At 40.0% G+C, this 14,901-nt stretch overlaps 2 protein-coding genes across 4 annotated transcripts in view; both read left to right on the top strand.

Annotated features, from left to right (window-relative positions):
• LOC110157711 (filamin-B) overlaps positions 1–5,941 on the top strand; it is a 115,378-nt gene extending 109,437 nt beyond the window's left edge. Inside the window, 3 exon segments of the mRNA XM_055159537.1 lie at positions 248–466; positions 1,723–1,932; positions 3,621–5,941. Coding sequence (XP_055015512.1) covers positions 248–466; positions 1,723–1,932; positions 3,621–3,808 — 617 coding nt within the window. The 3' untranslated portion in view covers positions 3,809–5,941.
• Positions 5,942–7,237: 1,296 nt separating this feature from the next.
• Positions 7,238–13,627, top strand: LOC129410665 (protein ATP6V1FNB-like). Of its 3 annotated transcripts, XM_055159371.1 has the most exons (5): positions 7,238–8,120; positions 9,135–9,334; positions 11,640–11,826; positions 12,012–12,114; positions 13,465–13,627. In XM_055159371.1, the coding sequence occupies exons 2-5, from the start codon at positions 9,135–9,137 to the stop codon at positions 13,581–13,583; spliced, it is 609 nt and encodes a 202-aa protein (XP_055015346.1). In that variant the 5' UTR covers positions 7,238–8,120; the 3' UTR covers positions 13,584–13,627. The 3 variants fall into 3 exon arrangements, with proteins under 3 accessions (XP_055015346.1, XP_055015347.1, XP_055015348.1); XM_055159372.1 differs by lacking the exons at positions 7,238–8,120; positions 9,135–9,334 and adding an exon at positions 9,835–9,965; XM_055159373.1 differs by lacking the exons at positions 7,238–8,120; positions 9,135–9,334 and adding an exon at positions 10,480–10,542.
• The last annotated feature ends 1,274 nt before the right edge of the window (positions 13,628–14,901 follow it).

The raw sequence follows: 14,901 nt of genomic DNA, 5'->3' as shown, positions 1-14,901 counted from the left end.
CAGAAATGGGATAATAAACAATAATATATGTTGTATATTATAGGTTCTATATTACACAAAATTGATTCTTGAGAGCTTTAATATACCCAGAGTTGTGTTTTGTTTCGTTCACACATGTTTATGTAATCCTGGTTTATTATCTGTCTACATGTCCAAAGCTCAAAATGCTCTGTTCCACCTTGTGATGTCATGAAGCGGTAGTTTTCAAGTTAATAAGGTGAATTGCTCTCTCCGTCTTGTGCTGCAGGAGTACAGTCTGAGTTCACCATAAACAACAGCAGAGCCAGTCCCGGAGCCCTGAGCGTGAGCATCGAGGGTCCGTCCAAAGTCAAGCTGGACTGTGTGGAGCTGCCTGAGGGCTACAGAGTGCACTACACGCCCATGGCCCCTGGGAACTACTGCATCAGTGTGAAATACGGAGGGCCCAACCACATCCAGGGCAGCCCCTTCACCGCCAGAGTCAACGGTGACTTATGAATCTTTCGTATTATTCACAATAATTCGAGGGTCCGTCAAATGCTTTTATGCATGGAGATGTTGTCGGTTTGTCTGGAATATTTCACAGTATGGTATTAAACCTTTCTATCATCATGGAGACCAAACCAGACCTAGTTACAGGTCAGATCTGTAGAAAGGTCACAGTCAGTATTCCTGTTTTTCTAGGTGTTTTTAAGCTATAAAACCACCTGTAATTAAATACCGTATTTTCCGGGCTATTGGGAGCTCTGGATTATTAGACGCACTGTCATTGAATGGTCTAATACTTTTTTCACAAATAAACCATACTGGACTTTAAAGGAAACACAACAGTTTGATGGGTCAGTGGGACTTTGTTTGTGGCGTTCACGGTGACTCTGGGCTTTGTTCAGTTGTGGTGTGTAGGGAGGGTGTTGTCTGGGACCGCTGGATTGTCGGCGTGTTCGCAGTGACTCAGTTGTTCAGTTGTGTCTAGAAGTGGCACATTGCACTCTGTTTTTGTCCGTCCGTTCCGTTCCTCGTCGGCGTGGAGTGATGAGTGTGACTGCAGGTGTGTTTCGCTGTGCGGTCGCTGTCTGCTCCGTGTGTGTTTGCGTGCGCTGCGGGTGGTGCGGCTTTGTAGTTTACTGAAGTCGTGCTGGGACATTTGAGTGGATTCATGTATAGGGCGCTCTGGATTGTGGGACGTGCACTCATTTTTTGATGGGGTTGGACGCTTAAGAGTGCGTCTAATAGCCCAGAAAATACGTTAAATGTAAAGTAGCAGTAGTTAAATACTGTGGAACATTCTAGGCAGAGTAATGAGACATTCATAAAAACAAGTAGGTGATGGACCACTAACCAAAAAGTTACATGGTTCACGTTTAAGAATTGAGTTAGTATATTAACTAAATATATTTTTTAATAATACAAGAAGTGAATGTCTAAATTATTGTCCATTGTTTTTAGACCATAGCGTCTTAAGCACTTGTGTCTAAGTTGAAGGCTGCTATATTATAATCTATGACACCTGTGGATCATTGTAATTTGGACATTTTTAATCACAATATGATCTAAAATGACGTATAAAAGAAATAAAACAGCTGACAGCTTTTTTTTTTTTTTTTGGGGTGCCAAAATGGGTATGCAACGCTGCCGAATCTGATGTGTATCACCCATTAAGAAAATAAAATTGTAGAACAAAGTACAGAGCAGTAGCCGTGTGTCCACTTTACTATGACCTTTAACCCTGTATCGTCTCCTCAGGTCCTCGTCTGGTGAATGTGACAAACGCCAGTGAGACTTCTACACTGACGCTGGACCCGGCTGTGCGCTCCTCCAGTGTCAGCCCTGCCCACAGCGTCCCCTCCTGGACCAGCGAGGCCGACGCCAGTAAAGTCCTGAGCCGAGGGCCAGGTCTGAGTAAGGCTTTTGTGGGACAGAGGAGCAGCTTCAGTGTGGACTGCAGCAAAGCAGGTCAGAAAACACACTGTTTCATAGTGGTCTTAGTGTCTGTGTGGTCAGTTGATGCCTTTGGATATTTGATTAAACATAAACTAATTTAGATAGATAGATATACTTTGTTTTTCCTGAAGGAAATACATTTTAAGATACTTGTATTTTAAGTTACTCCCTTGTACTGTAGGATTGGTCAGTATTTAACTGAATTAGTGATTTGGAGTGAATTATTTACTATGATGGCATCTGCTTTTACTTAATGTGTTTAAAGAAGCACTGTGTAACTTTTCTAATAAAGGTAAGCCCCTGCTGGTTTCTATGGTGATGTTGTGGTCTTGCTTTAAGTCTTTCACAGAAAGGCATTAAAAAATGCATTCGTACTGTAAGCAAAGTATTTTTTCCACAGATTTGATCTATAACTTCTAGTGTAGTGGTGTCTTCTTTTTGTCTCCACTGAGATAGTTGAATGTCAAATTGTAGAGTTGTGAATCACCATGGAGATGAGCAGCAGCTTAAATAGTGCAGCTTTTATATTATTTCTATACAAGCAGTCACTTTTCTTATTCTTTTTCATCTTAAAGCAGCTTTTTTTAACTCCAAAAATGTATTACATCAAGTTATAACTGCCGTGAATTATTTTCAGATCACCGCACAGCTAGATCCGGCAACTTAATCACTGTTCTATATCACTGTGCTGTGAGCATTACCATAGCAATGGGTAAACAAATGAACTACTGTTACGAGGGACTAGCTTCAACTTAAACAGAAATAAGTGGATGGCCAAAATGTTGTCAGATTTAAAAGTGATCTGTTTTCAGTTGGTGGGACTGTGGTATAAGCAGATTAAACAGCTCGGAGCAGCGGAGTGCGTAAAAACTGCAGAACACGCGCCTCCAAGTGGTTTAATGCGCTTATACCACGACTACAAACTGAAAAGTCTCACCTGTGAATATGAAAAGCCTGTTTACTGTCTGTAAATGTCTCAAATAATCGTTATTTCAGTGTTTTAATCGCAGCTAGCCTCTACATTCTATTCAGAGCAGCCGAGGACGTGTTTACGTGTTGCTATGGCAATGTCATGCAGCGATGGCAGCAGCGCAGTGACATGTGAGCATTAAACAGCGAGGAGCAGAACGCACAGCTCCAAGTTGTATAATGTGCTTCTACCACGGCTACAAACTGAAATGTCACTTGTGAATGTGAAAAGTCTGTCCCCTGTCTGTAAATGTCCAAAATATCAGTTATATCAATGTTTAATTTTTTTTTATTATTATTATATTTTATTTATATTATTTTTTTATTATTAATATTTCTTTTTTTTTTTTCTTATTTATTTATTTTTTCATTCATTCATTTTTTTCTTTTATTTTTCTTTTATTTATTTATTTATTTATTTTTCTTGAATTTTTTTCTTTAATTTCTTTAAATTTTTATTTATTTATTTTAGTTTTTTTTTTTTTTTATTATGCTAATTACTACATTCTTCTCACAGCAGTTGAGCATTTGTTGACCTGTTGCTATGGTGATGTCATGGCGATAGCTACAGAGCAGTGATATGGAACAGTGATTTGGCTGTTGCCGGACTACTTGCGTGCTACTTATATTTATCTTTTGGCTTGATTATACAGTGAATACAGTTGGAATAGTATTTCAGCATAGTTTCTAGTTCTATTATTCTATTAATACTTACTTTGTTATGTTTTTAGGAAAGAGCATGCTGCTGGTGGGTGTGCACGGCCCCCATGTCCCCTGTGAGGAGGTGGTGGTCAAACACATGGGGCGACTGCAGTACAACGTGAGCTACATCCTGAAGGAGAGAGGAGAATATGCCCTGGTGGTCAAATGGGGCGACCAGCACGTGCCCGGGTCACCCTTCCACGTCGTCGTACCCTGAACACGCCTAAATGCCTCCAAAATGCCTCCAAAATGCCCCAAAAATGCCCTAAAAGCCTTGCCTGAGCAGCCAGTAGCTTCTAGATTCTGTTCCGTACTGGACCATGGAGTGACAGTGATAAACTTAACTTGTGTCAGTCCAATCACAGCCATTAATTTGTATCAGGTCTCTCCTCTGCAAAATTCTTGTATTATTCAGAACAAAATATTTCACTTTTTTGCCTTGGGTAAATGAGGGTTTGGTGCTTCGATTGTTGATTCAGCAGATTTCCACGCTGTTTCTCAGTCCTTTATGGGGTTTTTTTTGTTTGTTTTTTTCTCTTAAACCGCCATATTAGTTTATTACCGAAACAGAGCCTGCATCTCTCTGATTCTCTCTGACCACTGAGACAAGATGCGGTTCCAAATCCATTCGTCTTTGTAACGTTTTGTAAAGTTTTGCCAGCTGCCCCAAATGCCCTGCCCCAAACCCTGTTCCAAATGCCACAATCACAACGAAACACTATTTATTTTTGACATTAGAATGGATACTTTAATGGGCAATGTCTACATCAGTGCATTTTAAAACTTCTCTTCAAAAACATCTCCAATTCAAACACAACTGGAACATACTACATTTCTATGAATACGTCCAACTTGTAGTCTGCTGCATCTTTAAAAATCTGGCAATGTCTACCGCTAATGTATTTTAGGATTTATTTCATAGTGTCTGTATTATATAGATCAAACTAGCCCATGATTGCAAGTTAAAGTAAAAAAAAAAACATCTACCAGCATCGCCATTTTAGAAAACATTATGCATTAGTTTTTCTAAGTCTTAATGGCTTTTCATTTTTAAGTTTTCTTCTGTTATCTACTAAAATTGCGTGTTTTTCAAGGTATTTGTGAGCAATAAAACCACTGCGACTGAATAAATGTAAGGTAGAAGTGTTCACTGTGGAACATTCCAGACATCTCCATAGAAACAAGCAGGTGAAAAGTTACACAATGCACCTTTTAAATGATGCTGAAAATCTACAATCCTCCACATTTTCTCTTGACTTGGTGTATTCACTTTTAACTAGCACTCCAGTTTATAAACCTTAACTTTTCAGCAATAAAATAACTCTCAGTGCCATGAAAAAAAATAAAAAATAAAATTAATTCCTTAAGTGAATGTAGACTCTTTCATTTTTTATTTTTTTTTTAAATCTTGTGTAAATAATTTTGAAATGTCAAAACTATCACAATGTGCTGGAAAGTTGTGGGAGTTTTGTCCATAACTATATTTTTTTTATACTTTATGTAAGACTAAAAGTGAAAATAATTTGAAATCTGTAACTGGAAACTGGGTCCACAAAATGAAACTACAAAACCACAGCACACATCAATTTATTCTGAATTTGTGATCATTTTTGCACAATTCAGAGCTCAGATTTGGTGCCATATTTCTAAAGGTGACTGTATTTTAATCTCGTGGACTCTGCTCGCTGTCAAACAAGAAAAAAATCATCTCATTTCTGATTGATATTTTTGTTGAATATTTTGAATTCTCGCTGTAGCTTTTTCTACTACTGATAGAATAATTTCTGTTTAGTGCCTTTGAAACGACTAGAAGCTGCTTTTCCGATGGTCCTCTGCACTATTTTGTGTTTTGTTGATGTATTTTTCATGATGATGTCTGAGAATGTGCAGTTGAGGTTTGGGCCAAGAATAAAAATTACAAAAATTGTCAATAGGTTTAAGTGATAATGATATTTGCATGATTTTAACCGTCCTGATCTGTGTCGGTGTCGTAGCTGTTGGGCAAAATCGTATCAAGGTTTGTGAATGAATTGTGTTTGCAAACTCAACTTTTGGAATAATAATATCGACAAAGATGTGTATTCAAAGTAATGATTTAAAATAATGTCTCTTTGTAAAAACGTGGCCTAAATCAGCCTTCATTTAGATTTTTTCCACCATGAAAAGAAATTGCACAAATGTTCTGTTGTATTGTCTTTTCCTTTGAGATGTGTTTTTGTGCTGGAGTGTGTGTCCATGTTTGTGTGATCTGTATCAGGCTGTTGAGTCAGTGCTGCTCTGAAAAAGGGATTTTAAGTGACAAGAAACACTAACTGGATGTACATTTGATAAATAAACAAATAAAACCGTAGTACTTTTCTACACTTCTTCTATTCTATACTCAGTGTTGGGGAGTAACAGATTACATGTACCAGAGTTACGTAATCAGAGTACAAATTATGAGTAACTGTATTCAGTTACAGTTTAAACAGGTCTAAACCAAGACTAAAGCAGAACTAAAACCAGGTATAAACCAGGATTAAACCAGGACTAAACCAGGACTAAACCAGAACAAAACCAGATCTAAAACCAGGTCTAAACCAAGACTAAAGCAGAACTAAAACCAGGTCTAAAACCAGGACTAAACCAGAACTAAACCAGGTCTAAAACCAGGACTAAACCAGGTCCAAACCAGGTCTAAACCAAGACTAAAGCAGAACTTAAACCAGGTCTAAAACCAGGACTAAACCAGAACTAAACCAGGTCTAAAACCAGAACTAAACCAAGACTAAAGCAGAACTAAAACCAGGTCTAAAACCAGGACTAACCCAGGACTAAACCAGAACTAAACCAGGTCTAAAACCAGGACTAAACCAGGACTAAACCAGGTCTAAACCAAGACTAAAGCAGAACTTAAACCAGGTCTAAAACCAGGACTAAACCAAGACTAAAGCAGAACTAAAACCAGGTCTAAAACCAGGACTAAACCAGGACTAAACCAGGACTAAAACCAGGTCTAAAACCAGGTCTCAAACAAGGTCTAAACTAGGTCTAAAACAGGATTTAACAGGACTAAATCATTCTGCGTGGACGGGTCTCCTCGTCTTCTATCAATAATATTTTTTGTATCAGACAATCAGACGACTCCACAAGGCCAAGAGACAAGTCAGATCTGTGCAGAGGAGACCAATTTTGTTTATATGTAACTGAATAAATGAAAGGCAAAAGGCTCGAAAAGTTACGTAGTGCGACTTTATGGAGGCAACAAAGCCACAACTGACTCTCTCTTACATCCAGAAGACACTTTCTGCAACTTGTGTTTAAATGTTATTACTCAAAGTTCCCACCCAATTTAAAAGAGTTTTTGATTCCATTTAGATCAGCATATCATTTACGTCACACTGAACAATTATTTTTTAATGTTCCTATTATAAAAAAAGAAATTGGCCGAAGAGCATTTCACTTCAAATCTTCAAATGAATGGAACAACTCACCCTCCTCAATTCGATCAATTACATCAATCCACTATTTTAAGGCTTCGGTCTTCAGACACTTACAAACATCCTGCTCCTGTTTTTGATAAAAATACACTTTTGTTCTATGTATTTTCTGTTACACATAGAGTTGCCTTTTTTTTTTTTTTTTTTTTTTCCACTTATTTACAAATATAAGTGTGGTGATGATCAAATCAGAGAGATGTATGTATACCTTAGGATCCTGGACTGTATAGTATGAATGCTGTCTGTGTGTTGTGTGAATGTCGTCTTTGTCTGTCTTTTGTTCTGTTTTGATTTGTTTTTCTTTCTCTTCTGGAAATGCTGCTTTTGTTAATGCATTAGGACCCCCTCACAAATGAGATGCTACATCTCAAGGGGCTTCCCTTATAAATAACATAAATAAAAATCAATCAATCAATCAATCAAATCAACTTTATCGACAAAATTCAAGTTAAAAGTTTTGATTTAAACTTGATCCTCAGTGTGTTTCCCGTCAATGGGATCTGAAAAAAAACAACAAAAAACAGAAAACATTGGTGTATTTGTGTCGAATGTGTCCATGACAACAGCAAACAGACCCCAGCAGCAGATCAAATTTAACCTGAGAGAAGAAAGAGAAAGAGAGGGTGGAAAATGAAAGGGGGAGAAAGAGAGAGACAGAGAGAGGAGGGGCGGTAAAAGAGGGAAAAAGGAGAGAAGAGAGAGAAAAAGAGAGCAGTAGGGTGACAAAGGGAGAGAGAGAGAGAGAGAGGAGGAGACAACGAGAGATAAAGAGAAAGAAATGCAAAGAGAAAATGAATAAAAGAAGAGGGAGCGAGATGGAGGGACACAGAGAGAGAGAAAGATTACAGAAAGATTGAAAGAGAAATAAAAAGTTGTTCAGAGAGGGGAGGGGCAGAACAGGAAAGAGAGAGAGGGCTGGGCTGATGGAGGGATAGGAGAGAGTGAGAAAGAAGGGAGAGAGAGGAGAGGGAGGTAGAAAGAGAATCATATTACTTACAGTGACACCTGAGCAGGCACAGTTGGGTCCAAGGCATCAGTCCCAGAGCAAAGGTAATGTATAGATCATGTCAATATAGAAATATATATGTGAATGGAGCTTTGAATGAACGACATGTTTTGTCCTTTTAATAGTTTGGACTTATTTGATCAGTTTAGTGTGTTCGTAGAGCAGTGTTGGGAAGGTGACTTTTAAAATGTAATCCCCTACAGATTACAGATTACATACCCCAAAATGTAGTTTGTAACAGAATCCATTAAATTACTTAAAGCGAGTAACGTAATCTGAATACTTTGGATTACTTGATTTGCTGTAGAGAAGCAAAGACTAAGATATCGTAACATAAGATGTTTTGTCTGATAAAAGAAAATAAAAAAGCCCAGACTTTACTGAACTGTATTAAAAATTTTATTGATAGAAGACGAAGAGACACGTCCACGCAGCATCATTTAGTCCTGTTAAATCCTGGTTTTAGTCCTGGTTTAGTCCTGGTTTTGTCCTGATTTAGTCCTGTTTTAGACCTGGTTTAGATCTAGTTTAGATCTAGTTTAGACCTGGTTTAGATCTAGTTTAGATCTAATTTAGATCTAGTTTAGACCTGGTTTTAGTCCTGTTTTAGACCTGGTTTAGATCTAGTTTAGACCTGGATTTAGTCCTGGTTTAGTCCTGGATTAGACCTGGTTTAGATCTAATTTAGACTTGGTTTAGTTTCCAGCAATGAGTGGAATTACTGAGAAAAAAAAGAAAAAAGAAAAAAAAAGGGGATATAGCCCAAAATGTGAAAACAGGAAAATACCTCCATGTAATCCATTTATTTTAACAAGGCAACTGTAATCCAATTACCACTCACTAAAACAGTAACTGAATACAGTTAATTTGTACTCTGATTACATAACTCTGGTACATGTAATCTGTTACTCCACAACACTGTCGTAGAGACACTTCACCTGTATGTGTATGTGTGTATGTGTATGTGTGTGTGTGTGTGTGTATGTGTATGTGTGTGTGTATGTGTGTGTATGTGTATGTGTGTGTGTGTGTGTTTCAATGTGTGTTTTCTGTTCTAGATGCGTTCATTGTTGACCACTCAAAGCCAGAATTCCTACAGAGAACAGATCCACAAAGAAACAATGACGCGACTGAAGTGGAAACAGCGCTACAGCAGACTCTACCCCACCAACCAGACCAAAACCAGTCCAGGGTCTGAACCAGGTCTCAACAAGGACCCCACAGAGACCGAGCCAGGACCACTGCAGGGAGGGGCCAGGTGGGACAAAACCAGAGAAGATTTGGTCCATGTTTGATCTAAAGACAAGGAAGTCAGTCTGCCTTTGGTGCAAAGGAAATCTGAACTCAATATCACTGCGAAAAACAAAGAAAAAAAAAACAGCAGCAGGGCAAGTTTATTTGTAGAGCACAATTCGTACACAAAGTAATTCAAAGTGCTTTACAGAATAAGAAATACATTAAAATCTGTTAGGGAATCACTGGTCGGACCCAAATATGCAGAGGGAAAAAAGTATTTATTACACAAAAATAGTCTTGGCGGGGGATAGATTCCAGGGGAGGCAGGACGGGTCCGGGTTGGCTGTAGATGGGAGGTCTGTGGAGATGGAGGCTGACCGGAGGCTTACAGAAACTGGTGGGTACGGGATGAGGCTGGCTCCAAATGAAGTGCTGGGGATAGTACAAAAGAAACAGGTAAGCATCAAAAAGTCTGGGGAATTCTCAAAAAATCTTAAAAAAGCCTGAGTGGTTCACCGCTGGGATGACGGAACAATCTGGCACTGGAGAGCAGGTCAGCAGGTCTTTTATTGTAGGAGATAATTACTGATGAAGAACAGGAGTGGAGCTCAGCAGGTGCATGATTGGGCCCCGCCCAGGAAATGCCAAACAAGGTAAGTGGATACAGAGAGAGGGAGCAGGGAAAGGAGGGGTAGGAGGAGCAGGGAGAACCTCACAAAAATCACAATAAAAACAAATCAAAACATAAATAATCATCATAAAATTAAGAAGAGAGAGAGACATTAATGACATAAATTAGAGAGAAGAACCTTTCAGTCATGTGCACAGTTAAACAGAACCGTTTTGAGTCTGGATTTAAACAGAGTCAAAGTCGAGTCTGTCTCACATGTTCAGACTGTTCCAGGTTTTATCTGCGTGAACCTGAAACTCTGACTCCTCGTGTTTAGTCGTGACTCTGGGCAGCAGCAGGAGGCCGGTCCCTGAGCTCCTCAGAGTGTGAGATGGTTCATATGACACGAACATGTCACAAAAGAGCCGCTTTAAAGTCTATTCTCTGAGCCACAGGAGCCAGTGCAGAGACCTGAGCACAGGACGCATGTGCTCGTACTTCATAATTCGAGTCAGGACCCGAGCTGCAGCGTTCTGGATGTTCTGGATGTTCTGGATGTTCTGGATGTTCTGGATGTTCTGGATGTTCTGCAGCGTCTCACAGCTCGTTTGGAGAGGCCAGTGAGCAGGACATTACAGTATCTAACCTACTGGAGACAAACACATGGATAAGTGTCTCCAAGTCTGATTTAGACAGTAAACTTTTGATTTTTTTTTTTTTTTTAGATGGTAAAAAGCTGCAGATTTTTGATTTGATGTGACTGTTAAAGTTCAAGTCTGAGTCCATTATTACCCTGAGATTTGTGAAGGTTTTGGAGAGAGAGACTGGAGGTGACTGCTGACTCTGTCTCTTTGTTTGTGTGGACCAAACACTATGACTTCAGTCTTGTCTGAGTTTAGCTGGAGAAAGTTGTTTTGCATCCACACACTGATCTGTTGGACGCAGTGGCAGAGTGACCACAAGGTGGAGTCTTATCAATACAGATACACAGACTTTAACAAACTACTTTAAAGGTGCAGTATGTACATTTTCTGGCTGACTGTACATGGCACCTGCTCGTCTCCATGGTGATGTTATTGATGTGCCAGAATGAGCCACAATATCACATTAAACACATTGTGGATGTATTCAGTTCAATAATATAATATATTGGATGTCTAGTGTTTTTTGGACACTCAGATGTTTTACAGTGCATTATTCATTCACTCCATACTCTGTGGTACTACTGTAGCCACAGCTGCCCCAGGACAGACTAATAGAAGCAAGGCCATGCCCTCGGCCCCTCAGACTACCACCAATACTCACACACACACCACATCCATATCAGATAATGTAGGTGAAGTGCCTTGCCCAAGAACACAATAACAGTTTTTGTCATTGTCGCCACTGTAGCACCTGGTATTCTTAACCGTCTTTGAAAATCATGCATTCCCCTCTCCGTAGATCTGACTTGTAACTTGAGCCAATGGCGTCGCCTAAATGGAGATACAGAATGTCACAGTGAGAAGCTCTCTAGTCAAAGCTGCTCCACAGAGACGAGCAGCTGGAGACATTCTGAAGTCCTGCTTTAGGAATTCTACTGAAAATCTCTCCTCACTCTTCACCAATTCTCACACAGATCCACCCAGACTGAAAATACTAAATCATGTGGTGACATTTCCACTCTGTATTGTTGGGCTCTGATTGGTCTAAACCTTTGATTCTCTGTTTTCCTCAGTCTAGTGCTTCCTCCCATCACCATGACGACCGTGAGGCGGAGCAACACATCCCTCTCCTCAGTCTCACTTCCTGCGACATCACTTCCTGTTCCTGCGGAGAGGGCGCGGCCGTTCACAGTTCCTCCAGTGATGAGACCCGCCTCCCCTCAGACCAGACAGTCCCTGTACCAGGACTCCTCCCACCAGGTGAGTATATACGAGTATTCAGCCTGTGTACCACAACTGTAGACACACATTTGAGCCGCTCCAATAGAAATGAAGAGGAAGAGGGTCCAATTCTGGGCCCCGAAAACCCTCAGTCTGTAAACTAAATCTATGTCGTATATGTTAAATGTTTGGATACGTAATGAAGAATCACTGGTTGTGTCCAGGGCAGGGGGCGGAGCCAGTACCTGAGGAGGCGTGGCCAGATGTTACCTGAGCAGAAGTTTGATTTCCCACTGGTGTCATCCTGGGAGTACGGCTGGAGACTGGGTCAGGAGAGATAAATATAACACTCTCACTCTCCTCATCCTCTCATCCTCTCATCGTCCCCTTCACTCTCCTCATCCTCTCATCATCCTCTTCACTCTCCTCATCCTCTCATCGTCTCCTTCACTCTCCTCATCCTCTCATCGTCTCCGTCACTCTCCTCATCCTCTCATCGTCTCCTCATCTCCTCATCCTCTCATCGTCTCCTCACTCTCTCATCCTCTCATCGTCTCCATCACTCTCCTCATCCTCTCATCGTCTCCGTCACTCTCTCATCCTCTCATCCTCTCATCCATCTCTCTCATCTCTCATCGTCTCTCTCTCATCCTCTCCGTCTCCTTTACTCTCTTCATCCTCTCATCGTCCCCTCACTCTCCTCATCCTCTCATCATCCCTTCACTCTCCTCATCCTCTCATCGTCTCCATCACTCTACTCATCCTCTCATCGTCTCCGTCACTCTCCTCATCCTCTCATCGTCTCCGTCACTCTCCTCATCCTCTCATCATCCTCTTCACACTCCTCATCCTCTCATCATCTCCCTTCACTCTCCTCATCCTCTCATCCTCTCATCGTCCTCTTCACTCTCCTCATCCTCTCATCGTCTCCTTCACTCTCCTCATCCTCTCATCGTCTCCTTTACTCTCTTCATCCTCTCATCGTCCCCTTCACTCTCTTTATCCTCTCCTCATCCTCTCATCATCCCTTCACTCTCCTCATCCTCTCATCGTCTCCATCACTCTACTCATCCTCTCATCGTCTCCGTCACTCTCCTCATCCTCTCATCGTCTCCGTCACTCTACTCATCCTCTCATCATCTCTTCACACTCCTCATCCTCTCATCGTCCCCTTCACTCTTCTCATCCTCTCATCCTCTCATCGTCCTCTCACTCTCCTCATCCTCTCATCATCTCCTTCACACTCCTCATCTCTCATCTCTCCATCATCTCATCTCATCGTCTCCATCTCTTCTCATCCTCTCATCATCCTCTCATCGTCCTCTTCACTCTCCATCCTCTCATCGTCTCCTTTACTCTCTCATCCTCTCATCGTCCTCTTCACTCTCCTCATCCTCTCATCCTCTCATCGTCCTCTTCACTCTCTCTCATCCTCTCATCCTCTCATCGTCCTCTTCATCTTCTCTCCTTCATCTCTCATCGTCTCAATCTCTCATCGTCTCAATTCAATTCAATAAAACTTCTAATACTTTCTCTTTGTGTCTGTTTTGAGTCTCTCCAGGTTAAAATAAGATCAACTTTTATTTGATTTCCTGAATGATTCATGTGTTTCTCATTTTCCTTCTCTCTCTCGCTCTATAATCCCCTGTTCTGTTCTGTTCTGTTCTGTTTCTCCAGGAGACTTCACTCTGGATTACAAAACTCCCACTCAAGCTCGATCGTCAGTCGTCAAAAGCACATTTTACGCCCGAAATGGAGTCTTCAACAGCCCCTCTCCCACAGACGCTCTGGGATAAACAGCAGCTTGCTTTTATACAAAATAAAGACGTACACTTCCAAATATGATGTATGTGTATTTCCTCTAAACTTCACAATAACAATAGAGACTTAAAGGGCCCATATCACACTATTTTCTCTGATCTATGTTCTAATGTTGTTTCCTCGTCACAAACAGAACTGGAGTTGTGTTTTGTTTCATTCACATGTTTAACACAAACCTACAGATTTAGCCTGAGTTCTTCTCTCTCAAACTGAAAACACTCTGTTCCACATTGTGATGTCATGTGTTAATACAGGAAGTGCTCCACTCTCTGTTCATTTGAAAACTACAGTTTCATGACATCACAAGGTGGAACAGAGCATTTTGAGCTTTGGACATGTAGACAGACTAATAATGCAGGATTAGTCAAACAAACACAAGTCCAGGTTTTTGTTTTTGAGGAGGTAACAACATTCTAACATGACTTAAAGCTCATAAGAGTTTGTGTAATACAGGAGCTTTAAGTGTTTTCATTGCATTGATTCATTCAAAGTGTTCATTTGATGATGTTTGTTTGTGATTTTTTTATTTGGGGTATTTCTTTCACAAAAGTTGAACTCTTGTATTATTTGTTAGAGATTAGGAGAACAAAACTGCATTATTAATCTTATATCTTAAAGTCCTTTCAACTGTCAACATCACGTCTTTGGAGTTGATTCATGGCACCACTTCTGAACCTATTGATATGAAAAAATAATTTCCCTTTTGTACATTTATACCGACAGAGAAGATGTTTTTGTTTCATATGGATTCGCCCTGAGATATTACAGAAATATTCATCATAAACAAAGTCAACAAATCTGTAATCTGACAGTTAAACAGCAAATTCCCCACAGGATTCAGACCTGTTTAAACTCTTAACAGAACATGAGTGATGGGGCGAGTCAAACACTATTGACTGAAAACTAACCTTGAACTATATACAGACAGAGGCTTTCAGATCAAATGTAATTATTATTTATTATTTATGTCACTATAATAATTATAACTATAAAATTTGTGCTGTCATGCGATAAAAAAAATTGAGAGATTAATTAATTATGATCTGTAATTAATTAATCTAATTAATCTCATTTTAATCTCACCTAAAAATTGCTGAGAAAAGCCTTCAATTTGAGGTATTTTCATTTAAATTCATTATTACATTATTGTGGCAGATCAAAAGACTGATATAGAACAAAAATAAGTGACTTTATAAAGTCATTTATTGTTTAACAAATCTCTCCAAATTGGCTGTTGAGCCCAAGTCTCCATGAATAAGAAACTGTTTGCTGTAAAGTAGCAAAGACGAGGAA

The sequence above is a fragment of the Boleophthalmus pectinirostris genome, unplaced genomic scaffold (genome assembly GCF_026225935.1).
Source record: "Boleophthalmus pectinirostris isolate CB_2022bp ecotype Guang Dong unplaced genomic scaffold, ASM2622593v1 HiC_scaffold_23, whole genome shotgun sequence".
NCBI classification, from domain to species: Eukaryota; Metazoa; Chordata; class Actinopteri; order Gobiiformes; family Gobiidae; genus Boleophthalmus; species Boleophthalmus pectinirostris.
The sequence above is the reverse complement of the archived record's forward strand: the minus strand, read 5'-3'. Positions and strand labels throughout refer to the sequence as shown.

Excerpts from the sequence above, each read along its gene's own strand:
- LOC129410665 (XM_055159371.1), top strand. The coding sequence starts at position 9,135 with ATGCGTTCATTGTTGACCACTCAAAGCCAGAATTCCTACAGAGAACAG. Across the intron at positions 9,335-11,639 it reads CCACTGCAGGGAGGGGCCAG|TCTAGTGCTTCCTCCCATCA; the intron begins GTGGGACAAAAC and ends TGTTTTCCTCAG. Across the intron at positions 12,115-13,464 it reads GGAGTACGGCTGGAGACTGG|GAGACTTCACTCTGGATTAC; the intron begins GTCAGGAGAGAT and ends CTGTTTCTCCAG.